At 43.9% G+C, this 18,744-nt stretch overlaps 1 protein-coding gene across 1 annotated transcript in view; it reads right to left on the bottom strand.

Annotated features, from left to right (window-relative positions):
• LOC311137532 (cadherin-13-like) overlaps positions 1-18,744 on the bottom strand; it is a gene marked incomplete at both ends in the record, with an annotated part of 523,767 nt that overhangs the window by 360,474 nt on the left and 144,549 nt on the right. Inside the window, one exon of the mRNA XM_084172059.1 lies at positions 2,752-2,865. Coding sequence (XP_084028185.1) covers positions 2,752-2,865 — 114 coding nt within the window. The remainder of the gene's footprint in view (positions 1-2,751; positions 2,866-18,744) is intronic.

Raw genomic sequence — 18,744 nt, 5'->3', positions numbered from 1 at the left:
GACGACCTGACCAGAGAGGTCAAGGACCTCAAGAACAACTTGCAGTTCTCCCAGGGTCAGCTCGATTAGTTGAAACAGGAGAACGGCAAGATGACAGCAATCTGTATGTCATTGAGAGAGGACATCAGTTCTGTGTGAATCCATGATAACAATGATGGATAAAGGGACAAGGGACAATCAAAGCGGAATAACATGGTTGTGGACAGAAATGCAGTATCTCCACATGAGACCTGGACGGAGTCTGAGGATAAAGTGAGGGAACTGATATCTCAGAAATTGAAGATGGACCACAGGAAGTTTGAGGTGGAGCTCGCCCACAGGACTGGAAAACCCACTACCGGCCCAGGTGACAGGCCCAGGCCGATAGTGGTCAAGTTCCTGAGGTTCAAGGACAAGGTAGCTGTTCTGGAAAGAGCCAAGAACTTGAGGGGAACGTATATCTTCCGCAATGAGGACTTTCCTGAAGCTGTGCGCCAGAAGAGGAAAGAACTTATCCCAGCCATGAAAGCTGCCAGAGCGCGTGGAGACATTGCTTACATCCGCTATGACAGGCTCATTATCCACCCTCCCTCCCAGAAGCCTGGAAGGGATGAGAGAGCCAAGCCTATGGGTTCGTAGCTTCAACCCCGCAGCACACACACCAGTTGATTAATGGACTGCTGAATGTATATTGTTTTCTCTTGCTTTGTTTGCCCTTTTCCAAATTATGTCTATCTCTGATAAGCTACCCTGGAAAGGGTCAACCTTAGAAATAAGGTTCATGAAATCAATAACTTGCTAACATCAGATAACATTAATATATTAGCCATTTCTGAGACTCACTTAGATAATTCATTTGAAGATACAGCAGTAGCAATACAAGGATATAACATCTATAGAAGAGACAGAAATGCTTATGGGGGAGTTGTTGCTGTAAACACTACCGTTCAAAAGTATTGTTCCTTGCACATCACGGGAACAATACTATGAAAATATGCTATTCAGGTTCTCCTGATATGAAATAGCTGCAGTAGTCCTGGAACGCCAGGGGGAGAACATAGGATAGACACCATATCAAAGCCATTCCCTTTACCAGGCTTTCCCTCATAGGGGCAACACATGATAAATCAATGGCTGCCATGATGGTGGTGAAGAGCATAAGGAGGAAAGCTGTATCCATTTTGAAAATAAATGTTGCCTGCTCTCCGATGTATAGGTGACGTCAGATAAAATAGTATAACTATAGGGAAAGGAGAGCGCAGAGAAAGAGATCGAGATCGATCGAGAGAGAGAGAGAGAGAGATCGAGAGAGAGAGAGAGAGAGAGAGAGAGAGAGAGAGAGAGAAAGGGTTGGTAGGGGGATAATTCCCAGAACAGTCTTACTGAGCTTCTTTATAGGATTCTAACAATCTCTCTCTATGGAGCGATAACTACTCCAAACCATTACGGAGCATGTCAACCCTCGTCTCGTTCTGCCATCAGTGGAGGCACATCATTGATGCATGACATACAGTATATTACATGATCCTCGTAACACTGAAATGAATCTTGTACGGACAGAAAAGGAAGGATATGGTGTCTGTATCTACAGTATGTAATCAGTGGTTGTGTAAGTGCCTAAAGAAAACAATTCCAAGCAGTATGTTTTCTTTTCAACAAATTGCACAGTTTGTCCGTAACACCTGTAAGCCAAACTAATCTGCTGACTGTAGATCTCCCTCACTCTCTCTGTGTCTCTCACATTGGGGGCATGACTCTTTACATTGGTGCTTACCCACCACTGAGAGCCATAGGGGGGAGGGAGGCTACACTATGAATTCTCCACGGACCCCTCAGGGCCCCCAAAGCTCCCCAGATACCACAGGACAGAGGGGAAATAGAGAGACCATGGCTTCAGAAGAGCTCTCCAGTGTGCAATTATCCATCATGTGCAGGGCTCAGCTTTGTGATGTCTCTCTTTTAAGGTTTCATTTTCAGACTCTCTCTGGGTGTTCTGAGAAGTGGTTGATTATTTAGTCTGACAAAAAAACACACACACTCAATGTCCTGAAAATACATTGGTTCATGTCTTAGTGTTCCTTGTGCAAATGAGGCTGTGAGGACTAAATTGTGGAAGGTATAACCTCTGTAAAAGTCCAATACCTGTTCCACATAAACTATTACGTCTATTCCTGTTTTTACAGATGGTCTGTAGGCTTGAACCTGTAAGTCTGAGCTCCTAAATGGAACAGCAGTAAAATGGGCCCTCCCTCTATCTCATCTAAGCTTAATTACTTTTACACACATTAATTTCAAACAACTCTGATCAAATGACCTAGCCACCAATGTATTCCAAAAAATCAAGCAAAGCACTTGAGTGGTACTGACTAAATTTAGTTTTTTTATCAACATACCCAGAGAAGGACATCAAGGATCTAGCTTTTTTATTTTAAAAAAAATCAAGTATGCACACACAAGTTTTTCGTTCTATTCATCTAGTCATCTATTTGTTTTAAATGTCATCCAAAAAGGATTGGGTAGTTTTGAGAAAGAAATATAGAACTAAAATATCAAATTAAAACACACACAGTGTTATTTGTTAGGGATAATTGTTTATGCTGTTTAAATGCTGATTATTCATGTTATTCACAGTGTAGAGGCATGTTTTCACTGGAATATGGATATCCACATTGTTTGACTGTGAATAACACTAAATATGGTGGTAAACAGTCCACAGTACGTGTATTAGTGTATCGGTAGGTGTCCGAGGTGGGATGGACGGGTGAGGCTTACCGTGCCAATGACTTTCGGGAATGGCGGCTCCATGTTCTCACTGACATGCATGCGGGGGGCGAACAGGGCTCTCTTTGATCTGTAGGGCTGGATCTGTCCAAGGCCAAGGATCTCCTTAAAACACACAGATGGAGGGGTGACATTAAAACAACATATTATATTGTTTATATGTATTACATTTATGTATGTGGTCCTGTGTGGCTCAGTTGGTAGAGCATGGAGCTAGCAATTACAGCGCTATTTGTACATAGTTTTGAACAAAAGTATTGGGACAAATTCATTTATACTGTATATATATACACTGCTCAAAAAAATAAAGGGAACACTTAAACAACACAATGTAACTCCAAGTCAATCACACTTCTGTGAAATCAAACTGTCCACTTAGGAAGCAACACTGATTGACAATAAATGTAATATGCTGTTGTGCAAATGGAATAGACAGCAGGTGGAAATTATAGGCAATTAGCAAGACACCCCCAATAAAGGACTGGTATTGCAGTTGGTGACCACAGACCACTTCTCAGTTCCTATGCTTCCTGGCTGATGTTTTGGTCACTTTTGAATGCTGGCGGTGCTTTCACTCTAGTGGTAGAATGAGACGGAGTCTACAACCCACACAAGTGGCTCAGGTAGTGCAGCTCATCCAGGATGGCACATCAATGCGAGCTGTGGCAAGAAGGTTTGCTGTGTCTGTCAGCGTAGTGTCCAGAGCATGTAGGCGCTACCAGGAGACAGGCCAGTACATCAGGAGACGTGGAGGAGGCCGTAGGAGGGCAACAACCCAGCAGCAGGACCGCTACCTCCGCCTTTGTGCAAGGAGGAGTAGGAGGAGCACTGCCAGAGCCCTGCAAAATGACCTCCAGCAGGCCACAAATGTGCATGTGTCAGCTCAAAAGGTCAGAAACAGACTCCATGAGGGCAGTATGAGGGCCCGACGTCCACAGGTGGGGGTTGTGCTTACAGCCCAACACCGTGCAGGACGTTTGGCATTTGCCAGAGAACACCAAGATTGGCAAATTCGCCACTGGCGCCCTGTGCTCTTCACAGATGAAAGCAGGTTCACAGTGAGCACATGTGATAGACGTGACAGAGTCTGGAGACGCCGTGGAGAACGTTCTGCTGCCTGCAACATCCTCCAGCATGACCGGTTTGGCGGTGGGTCAGTCATGGTGTGGGGTGGCATTTCTTTGGGGGGCCGCACAGCCCTCCATGTGCTCGCCAGAGGTAGCCTGACTGCCATTAGGTACCGAGATGAGATCCTCAGACCCCTTGTGAGACCATATGCTGGTGCGGTTGGCCCTGGGTTCCTCCTAATGCAAGACAATGCTAGACCTCATGTGGCTGGAGTGTGTCAGCAGTTCCTGCAAGAGGAAGGCATTGATGCTATGGACTGGCCCGCCCGTTCCCCGGACCTGAATCCAATTGAGTACATCTGGGACATCATGTCTCGCTCCATCCACCAACGTCACGTTGCACCACAGACTTTCCAGGAGTTGGCGGATGCTTTAGTCCAGGTCTGGGAGGAGATCCCTCAGGAGACCATCCGCCACCTCATCAGGAGCATGCCCAGGCATTGTAGGGAGGTCACACAGGCACGTGGAGGCCACACACACTACTGAGCCTCATTTTGACTTGTTTTAAGGACATTACATCAAAGTTGGAACAGCCTGTAGTGTGGTTTTCCACTTTTTAATTTTGAGGGTGACTCCAAATCCAGACCTCCATGGGTTGATAAATTTGATTTCCATTGATAATTTTTGTGTGATTTTGTTGTCAGCACATTCAACTATGTAAAGAAAAAAGTATTTAATAAGATTATTTCATACATTCAGATCTAGGATGTGTTGTTTAAGTGTTCCCTTTATTTTTTTGAGCAGTGTATATATATATATACACACACACACTACCAGTCAAAAGTTTGGACACACCTACTCATTCAAGGGTTTTTCTTTATTTTTAATATTTTCTACATTCTAGAATAATACTGAAGACATCAAAACTATGAAATAACACATATGGAGTCATGTAGTAACCAAAGAAGTGTTAAACAAATATATATTTTATATTTGAGATTCTTCAAAGTAGCCACCCTTTGCCTTGATGACAGCTTTGCACACTCTTGGCATTGTCTCAACCAGCTTCATGAGTTAGTCATCTGGAATGCATTTAAATTAACATAAATGTATTTCCTTCTTGATGTGTTTGAGCCAATCAGTTGTTTTGTGACAAGGTAGGGTTGGTATATAGAAGATAGCCCTATTTGGTAAAAGACCAAGTCCATATTATGGCAAGAACAGCTCAAATAAGCAAAGAGAAACGACAGTCCATCATTACTTTAAGACATGAAGGTCAGTAGATCCTGAACATTTCAAGAACTTTGAAAGTTTCTTCAAGTGCAGTCGCAAAAACCATCAAGCGCTATGATGAAACTGGCTTTCATGAGGACCGCCACAGGAAAGGAAGACCCAGAGTTACCTCTGCTGCAGAGGATAAATTCATTAGAGTTACCATCCTTAGAAATCAGCAATTAACTGCACCTCAGATTGCAGCCCAAATAAATGCTTCACAGAGTTCAAGTAACAGACACATCTCAACATCAACTGTTCAGAGGAGACTGTGAGAATCAGGCCTTCATGGTTCGAATTGCTGCAAAGAAAACACTATTAAAGGACATCAATAATAAGAAGAGACCTGCTTGGGCAAAGAAACATGAGCAAGGGACATTAGACCGGTGGAAATATGTTCTTTAATCTGATGAGTCCAAATCTTAGATTTTTGGTTCCAACTGCCGTGTCTTTGTGAGACGCAGAGTAGGTGAACGGATGATCTCTGCATATGTATTTCCCACCATAAAGCACGGAGGAGGAGGTGTGATGGTGTGGGGGTGCTTTGCTGGTGACACTGTCTGTAATTTATTTAGAATTCAAGGCACACTTAACCAGCATGGCTACCACAGCATTCTGCAGCGATTCGCCATCCCATCTGGTTTGGGCTTAGTGGGACTATCATTTGTTTTTCAACAGGACAATGACCCAACACACCTCTAGGCTGTGTAAGGGCTATTTTACCAAGAAGGAGCGTGGTGGAGTGCTGCATCAGATGACCTGGCCTCCACAATCCCCCGACCTCAACCAAATTGAGTTAGTTTGGGATGAGTCGGACCGCAGAGTGAAGGAAAACCAGCCAACAAGCGCTCAGCATATGTGGGAACTCCTTCAAGACTGTTGGAAAAGCATTCCATGTGAAGCTGGTTGAGAGAATGCCAAGAGTGTGCAAAACTGTCATCAAGGCAAAGGGTGGCTATTTGAAGAATCTCAAATATAAAATATATTTTCATTTGTTTAACACTTTTTTGGTTACTACATGATTCCATATGTGTTATTTCATAGTTTTGATGTCTTCACTCTAATAGAATGGCGCCGGAGAAGATGGCTACCGTTTTACAGCCCTCTAACCAACTGTACTATTATGTGTGTTTTTCCGCGTTATTTGTAATTTATTCTGTACATAATGTTTCTGCCATCATCTCTTATAACCAAAAAGAGCTTCTGGATATCAGGACAGCGATTACTCAACAAGTCGGACGCGAAGGATATCCTACAGACACCCGACAAGGCCCAAATCCCCGTCATTCACATGAGAAAGAGACAGAGATATCTTGGACGTAGGTCGGGGTGCCTTGTAAGGATCCGACGGCGAGCGAGTAAACTGCCTCTTCCATCAATCTTATTAGCCAATGTTCAATCATTTGAGAATAAATTGGATGACCTAAGATTACGGTTATCCTACCAACGGGACATTAAAAACTGTAATCTCTTATGTTTCACCGAGTCGTGGCTGAACGACGACATGGCCAACATACAGCTAGCGGGCTATACGCTACATCGGCAGGATAGAACGGCTGACTCCTGTAAGACAAGGGGTGGCGGTCTGTGTATATTTGTAAACAACATCTGGTGCACAAAATCAACTGCTAAGGAAGTCTCGAGGTTTTGCTCGCCTGAGGTAGAGTATCTACCAGAGGAAAAAAAAAACTCTAGACCACCTTTACTCCACACACAGAGACGCATACAAAGCTCTCCCTCGCCCTCTATTTGGCAAATCTGACCATAACTCTATCCTCCTGATTCCTGCTTATAAGCAAAAACTAAAGCAGGAAGCACCAGTGACTCGGTTAATAAAAAAGTGGTCAGATGACGCAGATGCTAAGCTACAGGACTGTTTTGCTAGCACAGACTGGAACATGTTCCGGGATTCTTCAGATAACATTGAGGAGTACACCACATCAGTCACTGGCTTCATCAATAAGTGCATCGATGATGTCGTCCCCACAGTGACCGTACGTACCCCAACCAGAAGCCATGGATTACAGGCAACATCCGCACTGAGCTAAAGGATAGAGCTGCCGCTTTCAAGGAGCGGGACTCTAACCCGGACGCTTATAAGAAATCCTGCTATGCCCTCCGACGAACCATCAAACAGGCAAAGAGTCAATACAGGACTAAGATTGAATCGTACTACATCGGCTCTGACACTTGTCGGATGTGGCAGGGCTTGAAAACTATTACAGACTACAAAGGGAAGCACAGCCGCAAGCTGCCCAGTGACACAAGACTTCTAGACGAGCTAAACCACTTCTATGCTCGCTTCGAGGCAAGCAACACTGAAGCATGCATGAGAGCACCAGCTGTTCCGGATGACTATGTGATCACGCTCTCCGTAGCCAATGTGAGTAAGACTTTTAAGCAGGTCAACATTCACAAGGCCACAGGGCCAGACGGATTACCAGGATGTGTACTCAGAGCATGTGCTGACCAACTGGCAAGTGTATTCACTGACATTTTCAACATGTCCCTGACTGAGTCTGTAATACCAACATGTTTCAAGCAGACAACCATAGTCCCCGTGCCCAAGGACACTAAGATAACCTGACTAAATGACTACCGACCCGTAGCACTGATGTCTGTAGCCATGAAGTGCTTTGAAAGGCTGGTCATGGCTCACATCAACACCATTATCCCAGAAACCCTAGACCCACTCCAATTTGCATACCTCCCCAATAGATCCACAGATGATGCAATCTCTATTGCACTCCACACTGCCCTTTCCCACCTGGACAAGAGGAACACCTACGTGAGAATGCTATTCATTGACTACAGCTCAGCATTCAACACCATAGTGCCCTCAAAGCTCATTACTAAGCTAAGGATCCTGGGACTAAACACCTCCCTCTGCAACTGGATCCTGGACTTCCTGATGGGCCGCCCCCAGGTGGTAAGGGTAGGTAACAACACATCTGCCACACTGACCCTCAACACGGGGGCCCCTCAGGGGTGCGTGCTCAGTCCCCTCCTGTACTCCCTGTTCACCCATGACTGCATGGCCAGGCACGACTCCAACACCATCATTAAGTTTGCCGACGACACAACAGTGGTAGGCCTGATCATCGACAACGATGAAACAGCCTATAGGGAGGAGGTCAGAGACCTGGCCGTGTGGTGCCAGGATAACAACCTCTCCCTCAACGTGACCAAGACAAAGGAGATGATTGTGGACTACCGGAAAAAAAAGAGGACTGAGCACGCCCCCATTCTCATTGACGGGGCTGTAGTGGAACAGGTTGAGAGCTTCAAGTTCCTTGGTGTCCACATCACCAACGAACTATCATGGTCTAAACACACCAAGACAGTCGTGAAGAGGGCACGACAAAGCCTATTCCCCCTCAGGAGACTGAAAAGATTTGGCATGGGTCCTCAGATCCTCAAAAAATTCTACAGCTGCACCATCGAGAGCATCCTAACTGGTTGCATCACCGCCTAGTATGGCAACTGCTCGGCCTCCGACCGCAAGGCACTACAGAGGGTAGTGCGTACGGCCCAGTACATCACTGGGGCCAAGCTTCCTGCCATCCAGGACCTCTATACCAGGCGGTGTCAGAGGAAGGCCCTCAAAATTGTCAAAGACTCAAGCCACCCTAGTCATAGACTGTTCTCTCTGCTACCGCACGGCAAGCGGTACCGGAGTGCCAAGTCTAGGTACAAAAGACTTCTCAACAGCTTCTACCCCCAAGCCATAATACTCCTGAACAGCTAATCATGGCTACCTGGACTATTTCCACTGCCCCCCCACCACATCTTTTTACGCTGCTGCTACTCTGTTAATTATTTATGCATAGTCACTTTAACTCTACCCACATGTACATATTACTTCAACTACCTCAACTAGCCGGTGCCCCCTCACATTGACTCTAAACCGGTACCCCCCTGTATATATAGCCTCCCTACTGTCATTTTAATTTACTTCTGCTCTTTTTTTCTCTTAACACTTTTTTGTTGTTGTTTTATTTTACTTTTTGATTAAAAAATAAATGCACTGTTGGTTAAGGGCTGTAAGTAAGCATTTCACTGTAATATCTGCACCTGTTGTATTTGGTGCATGTGGCCAATACAATTTCATTTACTATTATTCTACAAATTTAATGAGAAGGTGTTCTAAAACTTTTGACTGGTAGTGTATATACGTGTTTGTTTTGGGCTTCGTACCCGTCGTTTTTCATGACGTACCTTATGTTGGGTAGAGAAATATCATTATACAATGTGACAAATGGAAGCGTATCCAACAAAATCCAGGTAGAATCAATCAATCAATCTTTACTAATGACATGCCACTGGCTTTGAGTAAAGATTCTATACAAGTGGAGGACTCAACAATATACACGTTAGCTACCAAAGCGACTGAAATGTCAGCAACACTTAACAAAGAGCTGCTGTTATAGTGGCTTGCGAAAATATTCACCCCCTTGGCATTTTTCCTATTTTGTTGCCTTACAACCTGGAATTGAAATGGATTTTTGGGGGGTTTGTATCATTTGATTTACCCAACATGCCTACCACTTTGAAGATGCAAAATATGTTTTATTGTAAAACAAACAAGAAAAAAGACAAACAAACAGAAAACCTGAGCGTGCATAACTATTCACCCCCCCCCCAAAGTCAATACTTTGTAGAGCCACCTTTTGCAGCAATTACAGCTGCAAGTCTCTTGAGGTATGTCTCTATAAGCTTGCACATCTAGCCACTGGAAGTTTTGCCCATTCTTCAAGGCAAAACTGCTCCAGCTCCTTCAAGTTGGATGGGTTCCGCTGGTGTACAGCAATCTTTAAGTCATACCACATATTCTCAATTGGATTGAGGTCTGGGCTTTGACTAGGCCATTCCAAGACATTTAAATGTTTCCCCTTAAACCACTCAAGTGTTGCTTTAGCAGTATGCTTAGGGTCATTGTCCTGCTGGAAGGTGAACCTCCATCCCAGTCTCATATCTCTGGAAGACTGAAACAGGTTTCCCTCAATAATTTCCATGTATTTAGCGCCATCCATCATTCCTTCAATTCTGACCAGTTTCCCAGTCCCTGCCGATGAAAAACATCCCCACAGCATGATGCTGCCACCACCATGCTTCACTGTGGGGATGGTGTTCTCGGGGTGATGAGAGGTGTTGGGTTTGCGCTAGACATAGCATTTTCCTTGATGGCCAAAAAGCTCAATTTTAGTCTCATCTGACCAGAGTACCTTCTTCCATATGTTTGGGGAGTCTCCCAAATGCCTTTTGGCGAACACCAAACATGTTTGCTTATTTTTTTCTTAAAGAGATGGCTTTTCTCTGGCCACTCTTCCATAAAGCCCAGCTCTGTGGAGTGTACGGCTAAAAGTGGTCCTATGGACAGATACTCCAATCTCCGCTGTGGAGCTTTGCAGCTCCTTCAGGGTTATCTTTGGTCTCTTTGTTGCCTCTCTGATTAATGCCCTCCTTGCCTGGTCCGTGAGTTTTGGTTGGCGGCCCTCTCTTGGCAGGTTTGTTGTGGTGCCATATTCTTTCCATGTTTTATTAATGGATTTGATGGTGCTCCGTGGGATGTTCAAAGTTTCAGATATTTTTTTATAACCCAACCCTGATCTGTACTTCTCCACAACTTTGTCCCTGACCTGTTTGGAGATCTCCTTGGTCTACATGGTGCTCCTTGCCTAGTGGTGTTGCAGACTCTGGGACCTTTCAGAACAGGTGTATATATACTGAGATCATGTGACAGATCATGTGACACTTAGATTGCACACAGGTGGACTTTATTTAACTAATTATGTGACTTCTGAAGGTAATTGGTTGCACCAGATGTGATTTAGGGGCTTCATAGCAAAGTGGTTGAATTCATATGCACGCACCACTTTTCCGTGTTTTATTTTTTAGAATTTTTTTAAACAAGTTATTTTTTTCATTTCACTTCACCAATTTGGCCTATTTTGTGTATGTACATTGCATGAAATCCAAATAAAAATCCATTTAAATTACAGGTTGTAATGCAAGAAAATAGGAAACACGCCAAGTGGGATGAAAACCTTTGTAAGGCACTGTAGTTTCAGAATGGGTGGCAAGGAATAAGTTAGTACTAAATATTTCAAAAACTAAAAGTATTGTATTTGGGACAAATCATGTACTAAACCCTAAACCTCAACTAAATCTTGTAATGAATAATGTGGAAATTGAGCAAGTTGAGGAGACTAAATTGCTTGGAGTAACCCTGGATTGTAAACTGTCATGGTCAAAACATATTGATACAACAGTAGCTTGGATGGGGAGAAGTCTGCCTATAATAAAGCGCTGCTCTGCATTCTTAACAGCACTATCAAGAAGGTAGGTTCTACAGGCCCTTGTTTTATCGCACCTTGACTACTGTTCAGTCGTGTGGTCAGGTGCCACAAAGAGGGACTTAGGAAAATTGCAATTGGCTCAGAACAGGGCAGCACGGCTGGCAGCAATTACAGCCTCAAGTCTTCTTGGGTATGACGCTACAAGCTTGAAACACCTGTATTTGGGGAGTTTCTCACATTCTTCTGTTGTCCTGTTGAATGGTGAACCGAAACAATCCTGTCTCGGAGCTCTACGGACAATTCCTTCGTCCTCATGGCTTGGTTTTTGCTCTGACATGCACTGTCAACTGTGGAACATTATAGAGACAGGTGCATGTGGTCCTTTCCAAATCATGTCCAATCAATTTAATTTACCACAGGTGGACTCCAATCATGTTGTAGAAACATCTCAAGGAAAATCAATGGAAATAGGATGCACCTGAGCTCAATTTCGAGTCTCATAGCAAATGGTTTTCTTGCCAACATTTTTAAAAACCTGTTTTCGCTTTGTCATTATGGGCTATTGTGTGTAGATTGTTGAGGAAAAAATGAATATTTTAATCAATTTTAGAATAAGGCTGTAACGTAACAAAATGTGGAAAAAGTAAAGGGGTCTGAATACTTTCCGAATGCACTGTACATGTAGGCCCTTCATATATGGGTTTTGTGCAGCACTTCATTTTAAGCATTAATTTATCTAATCAGATATTGTTTTCTTGCTAAAACCACAAGAAACACTTGTCAAGCTCAGATATTTCTCTCAAAACACAGGGATGTCAATTTGCACAGGACTAGTATTATCAGAGGACCTTGGAGTTGAAAACCAGCAGTTTTCTTTGACTGGAATTATTACTCTCCTGCTTAGTAAAAATGACCGAAATGGCAGATTCGGACGGGACTTGAATTACGGATGTGGTTATTTGTGCTCGTGCACATAATTATCCCCCAGTAAAACTAATCCCGTGCAAATAGGGCTATAGGCTACTGACGGTGATGGCCGACGCGCTCGTCGTGGCAATAGCCTATCTCAAGATGAGCTACATTGAAAAACAGCGGCCCTGTTAACTACAAATTGGGAGTTGTTAAGAAAAAATTAATACTGGTTCTACAGACAGATTAGTCTTCTCTTTTCAGCAGTATGCATTTGCTTTCCAAACTCTACGTTTTTCCTGCGATTGTATTTTGAAATCTGCAAAAGGCAAACTGACAGCTGTAACCAACCATAGAAATATAATCCATAGATTTACATTTACATCATTTAGCAGACGCTCTTATCCAGAGCGACTTACAGTTAGTGAATACATATTTTTTTATATATACTGGCCCCCCGTGGGAAACAAACCCACAACCCTGGCATTGCAAACGCCATGCTCTATCAACTGAGCTACATCCCTGCCGGCCATTCCCTCCCCTACCCTGGGCCAATTGTGCGCCGCCCATGAGTCTCCCGGTCGCGGCCGGCTGCGACAGAGCCTGGATTCGAACCAGGATCTCTAGTGGCACAGTTAGCACTGCGATGCAGTGCCTTAGACCACTGCGCCACTCAGGAGTAGATGGCAGAGTCATTCAAGTCAGGACTGGCATCCATTGCTTGTGTACACATGAGTTTAACAGTCAAATTGCCAGGGTAAGAGGTTCTAAAACCCTTGTATGGATGGCCACAATGCAAAAAGCTGTAGCCTATATTTGGCACTCATGCTGCCCAAACTGCGGCCAAAATAAAGGAAACACTTGAGTAAACAAGGGATACCTATTTGTTATGGTGTGGGGTGCATTTACCTGGCATGGTTTAGGTCCACTTGTAAAATCTATGCCAAGGCGCATTGATGCTGTTCTGGCAGCTCGTGGTGGCGCAACACAATTTTAATACACTTTATGTTTGTGTTTCCTTAATTTTGTGATAAAACTTAATCGACAATTATTTTTTAGAAACTATTGATCCTGTGGCTAAATCATGCTCTCTGGTGTATTTTGAACATTGAGAGCGGGTTCCTGTGGTTGGAGAAAAATATATAATAATAAAAATATATATGTAATTTGTATTGTTCTTTTTTTGCCTCTTGGGTCCCCATGGGCTTGGGCCCAGCCCCGACTCACACAACTGACCAGTCACATTTATTTATTATGCAGTTTATTTTATTATTTGTATTAATCAGTTACCCAATCAAGGCAGGGTCCCCCAGTTACCCACATGGGCCCCCTATCTCCTCTCCTCCCCCCATTTGATGATTACTAGAGCGGCAGCAAGCAGCAGCAGGCTGGTCACACTCATTGAGACCGGGCTCCTGAGTCTTCCTGTGGTTGGCGGTTGCAGTGAGAAAATATAAAATATATACTACATACACTACAGTGAGGGAAAAAAGTATTTGATCCCCTGCTGATTTTGTACATTTGCCCACTGACAAAGAAATGATCAGTCTATAATTCAGAAAAAAAAATTGGGTCAAAAATCGGGTCAAAAATCCAGTTAAACGCATGTCAAAAATGTGATAAATTGATTTGCATTTTAATGAGGGAAATAAGTATTTGACACAATCTCAATCAGAAAGATTTCTGGCTCCCAGGTGTCTTTTATACAGGTAACGAGCTGAGATTAGGAGCACACTCTTAAAGGGAGTTATCCTAATCTCAGCTTGTTACCTGTATAAAAGACACCTGTCCACAGAAGCAATCAATCATTCAGATTCCAAACTCTCCACCATGGCCAAGACCAAAGAGCTCTCCAAGGATCTCAGGGACAAGATTGTAGACCTACACAAGGCTGGAATGGGCTACAAGACCATCGCCAAGCATCTTGGTGAGAAGGTGACAACAGTTGGTGCGATTATTTGCAAATGGAAGAAACGCAAAAGAACTGTCAATCTCCCTCGGCCTGGGGCTCCATGCAAGATCTCACCTCGTGGAGTTGCAATGATCATGAGAACGGTGAGGAACCAGCCCAGAACTACACGGGAGGATCTTGTCAATGATCTCAAGGCAGCTGGGACCATAGTCACCAAGAAAACAATTGGTAACACACTACGCCGTGAAGGACTGAAATCTTGCAGCGCCCGCAAGGTCCCCCTGCTCAAGAAAGCACATACATTGGGGAGAACAAGTATTAGATACACTGCCGATTTTTCAGGTTTTCCTACTTACAAAGCATGTAGAGGTCTGTGATTTTTATCATAGGTACACTTCAACAGTGAGAGACAGAATCTAAAACAAAAATCTAGAAAATCACATTGTATGATTTTTAAGTAATTCATTTGCAAATTACAGACCTCTACATGCTTTGTAAGTAGGAAAACCTGCAAAATCGGCAGTGTATCAAAATCTTGTTCTTCCCATTGTATAAAGGCCCGTCTGAAGTTTGCCAATGAACATCTGAATGATTCAGAGGAGAACTGGGTGAAAGTGTTGTGGTCAGATGAGACCAAAATGGAGCTCTTTGGCATCAACTCAACTCGCCGTGTTTGGAGGAGGAGGAATGCTGCCTATGACCCCAAGAACACCATCCCCACCGTCAAACATGGAGGTGGAAACATTATGCTTTGGGGGTGTTTTTCTGCTAAGGGGACAGGACAACTTCACCGCATCAAAGGGACAATGGACGGGGCCATGTACCGTCAAATCTTGGGTGAGAACCTCCTTCCATCAGCCAAGGCTTTGAAAATGGGTCGTGGATGGGTATTCCAGCATGACAATGACCCAAAAACACACGGCCAAGGCAACAAAGAAGTGGCTCAAGAAGAAGCACATTAAGGTCCTGGAGTGGCCTAGCCAGTCTCCAGACCTTAATCCCATAGAAAATATGTGGAGGGAGCTGAAGGTTCGAGTTGCCAAACGTCAGCCTCGAAACCTTAATGACTTGGAGAAGATATGCAAAGAGGAGTGAGATGTGTGCAAACCTGGTGGCCAACTACAAGAAACATCTGACCTCTGATTTCCAACAAGGGTTTTGCCACCAAGTACTAAGTCATGTTTTGCAGAGGGGTCAACTAATTATTTCCCTCATTAAAATGCAAATCAATTTATGACATTTTTGACATGCATTTTTCTGGATTTTTTTGTTGTTATTCTGTCTCTCACTGTTCAAATAAACCTACCATTAAAATGATAGACTGATCATGTCTTTGTCACTGGGCAAACATACAAAATCAGCAGGGGATCAAATACTTTTTTCCCTCACTGTATATATACAAAGGTATGTGGACACCTCTTCAAATTAGTGGATTCGGCTTTTTCAGCCACACCCGTTGCTGACAGGTGTATAAAATCGAGCACACAGCCATGCAATTTCCATAGACAAACATTGGCAGTAGAATGGCCTGACTGAAGATCTCAGTGACTTTCAACATGGCACCGTCATAGGATGCCACCTTTCCAACAAGTCTGTTCGTAAAATGTCTGCCCCGGTCAACTGTAAGTGCTGTTATTATGAAGTGGAAACATCTAGGAGCAACAATGGCTCAGCCGCGAAGAGGTAGGCCACACAAGATCACAGAACGGGACCGGCGAGTGCTGAAGCGCGTTGTGCGTAAAAATCGTCTCTCCTCGGTTGCAACACTCACTACCGAGTTCCAAACTGCCTCTGGAAGCAACGTCAGCACAAGAACTGTTCGTCGGGAGCTTAATGAAATGGGTTTCCATGGCCAAGCAGCCACACACAAGCCTAAGATCACCATGCGCAATACCAAGCGTCGGCTGGAGTGGTGCAAAGCTCGCCGCTATTGGACTCTGGAGCAGTGGGAACATGATATCTGGAGTGATGAATCATGCTTCACCATCTGGCAGTCCGAAGGACGAATCTGGGTTTGGCGGATGCCAGGATAACGCTACCTGCCCCAATGCATAGTGCCAACTGTCAAGTTTGGTGGAGGAGGAATAATGGTCTGGGGCTATTTTTCATGGATCAGGCCCCTTAGTTCAAGTGAAGGGAAATCTTCACTGCATACAATTACATTCTAGACGATTCTGTGCTTCCAACTTTGTGGCAACAGTTTTGGGGAAGATCCTGTTTCAGCATGACAATGCCCCCATGCACAAAGCGAGGTCCATACAGAAATGGTTTGTCGAGATCAGTGTGGAAGAACTTGACTGGCCTGCACAGAGCACTGAACTCAACCCCATCGAACACCTTTGTGATTAATTGGAATGCCGACTGTGAGCCAGGCCTAATCCCCCAACATCAGTGCCCGACCTCACTAATGCTCTTGTGGCTGAATGGAAGCAAGTCCCCGCAGTAATGTTCCAGCATTTAGTGGAAAGCCTTCCCAGAAGAGTGGAGGCTGTTATAGCAGCAACGGGGGAATCAGCTCCATATTAATGCCCATGATTTTGGAATGAGATGTTCGACGAGCACATTTCCACATACTTTCGGTCATGTAGTGTACCATAACCCAGGAAGTTTCTAGAGATCAAGTCCCACATCCAATAGGACAGCGAGACCCTTGTACGATTAGGGAAGACTACCCCGCCTCCTGGTCAGAGCATTCCACGCCTCCACCGATACGTTGGGTTCGCTGCTACACCCTGAGGCAACCTGCATATTCCCCTGCACAACGTAACTCCAGGGCCACTCCAGGGCCACCTATGAAGCTACTGAAGCCCTCCAGAACTGTTTTGAGTCCACTGACTGGGCGGCCCTGACGTACAGCGCCGATGATCTGGAAGAGGCAGCAGACACCGTCTCTGAGTACATCCGTTTCTGTGAGGATCTCGTTATTCCCAAAAAGTAAGTCAACATCTTCCCCTATAATAAACCGTGGGTAACTCACAAATTAAAAGAGCTTCTCAATCAGAAAAAAACTAAACTTTTTTTTTTATCAGATGGCAGTAAAGAGGAAAGGAAAAATACTCAGAGGTGACTCAAAAGCAAAATCAAGGAGTGCAAGGCAGCATACAAAGACAAAGGACAGTAGGAAAGCCTGGCAAGGGCTACAAACCATCACAGGCTACAAACCAAAGAGACATTGTATGACTGTCGGAAATGACCTTGCTTTTGCAAATTATTTGAACAGTTTCTATTGTAGGTTTGACATGTGTGATTTTACATCGCAGCAGAAAGTGGCCTTGGACCGTATAGACAGCATACCAGCTGTTGATATACAGATCTCTGTGAATGATGTCAAACAATACTTTCAACGTGTCAACCCACGAAAATCATATGGTCCAGACGGCATCAGCAGCATGGCAGTTCAGGCATGCGCAGACCAGCTCGTACAGTATCTTGAAAAAGTATTCTTCCCCCTTGTCGGTTTTCCTATTTTGTTGCATTACAACCTGTAATTTAAATTGATTTTTATTTGGATTTCATGTAATAAACATATACAAAATAGTCAAAATTGGTGAAGTGAAATGAAAAAAATTACTTGTTTCAAAAAATTATACAAAATAAATAACGGAAAAGTGGTGCATGCATATGTATTCACCCCCTTTGCTATTAAGCCCCTAAATAAGATCTGGTGCAACCAATTACCTTCAGAAGTCACATATTTAGTGCACGCTCAAGTTTTCTTTTTTTTTTTTGTCTTATTTCTTGTTTGTTTCACAAAAAAATATATTTTGCATCTTCAAAGTGGAAGGCATGTTGTGTAAATCAAATGATACAAACCCCCCAAAATATCAATTTTAATTCCAGGTTGTAAGGCAAACAAAATTGGAAAAATGCCAAGGGGGGGTGTATACCTTCACAAGCCACTGTATTACCATTCCAGAAGCTGTCCAGCGGTCACTGGACAGTGGGATAATTCCAGATTAATCGAAGACGTCGCTGATTGTCCCAGTACCTAAAAACAACAGGCCAAAAGAAAATAACAATGTACGCCCTGTAACCTTGAAATGTTTCGACGTAAATGTTATATTTATCCCAATTAGATCCAAACCAATTTGCCTACCGCGCCTCCAGGGGTGTTGATGATGGGTTAGTGGTCATGCTGAACAATATCTATGAACATTTAGAAAAAGCAAATAGTCTAGTGAAAATTGTAGTAACTGACTTCAGTAGCGCATTTAACGCCATCCAACCCCACCTACTGGTGGATAAGCTTGTGAATTTGGGTGTCAACTCTCTACTGATCAAGTGGATTAATAGTTTCCTTGTGAAACAAGTGAAGTTTAACTCCGCCATTTCTACATCTAGAACGGTGAATACGGGAGCCCCTCAAGGTTGCATACTTTCACCGATACTATACACACTGTACACAAACGATTGTCAAGCCTCTGACTCTGTCCACAATTCTTTAAATATGCAGATGACACCGCTGTTGTGGGTTTCCTCCACCCAGACCAAGCCTCTCTTCAAGGTTTTGACAGAGAAACGTCAC

The sequence above is a fragment of the Coregonus lavaretus genome (genome assembly GCF_964263955.1).
Source record: "Coregonus lavaretus genome assembly, chromosome: 11".
Lineage (NCBI taxonomy): Eukaryota > Metazoa > Chordata > Actinopteri > Salmoniformes > Salmonidae > Coregonus > Coregonus lavaretus.
Note: the sequence above shows the minus strand (reverse complement) of the source record. Positions and strands in the feature narration are given on the sequence as shown.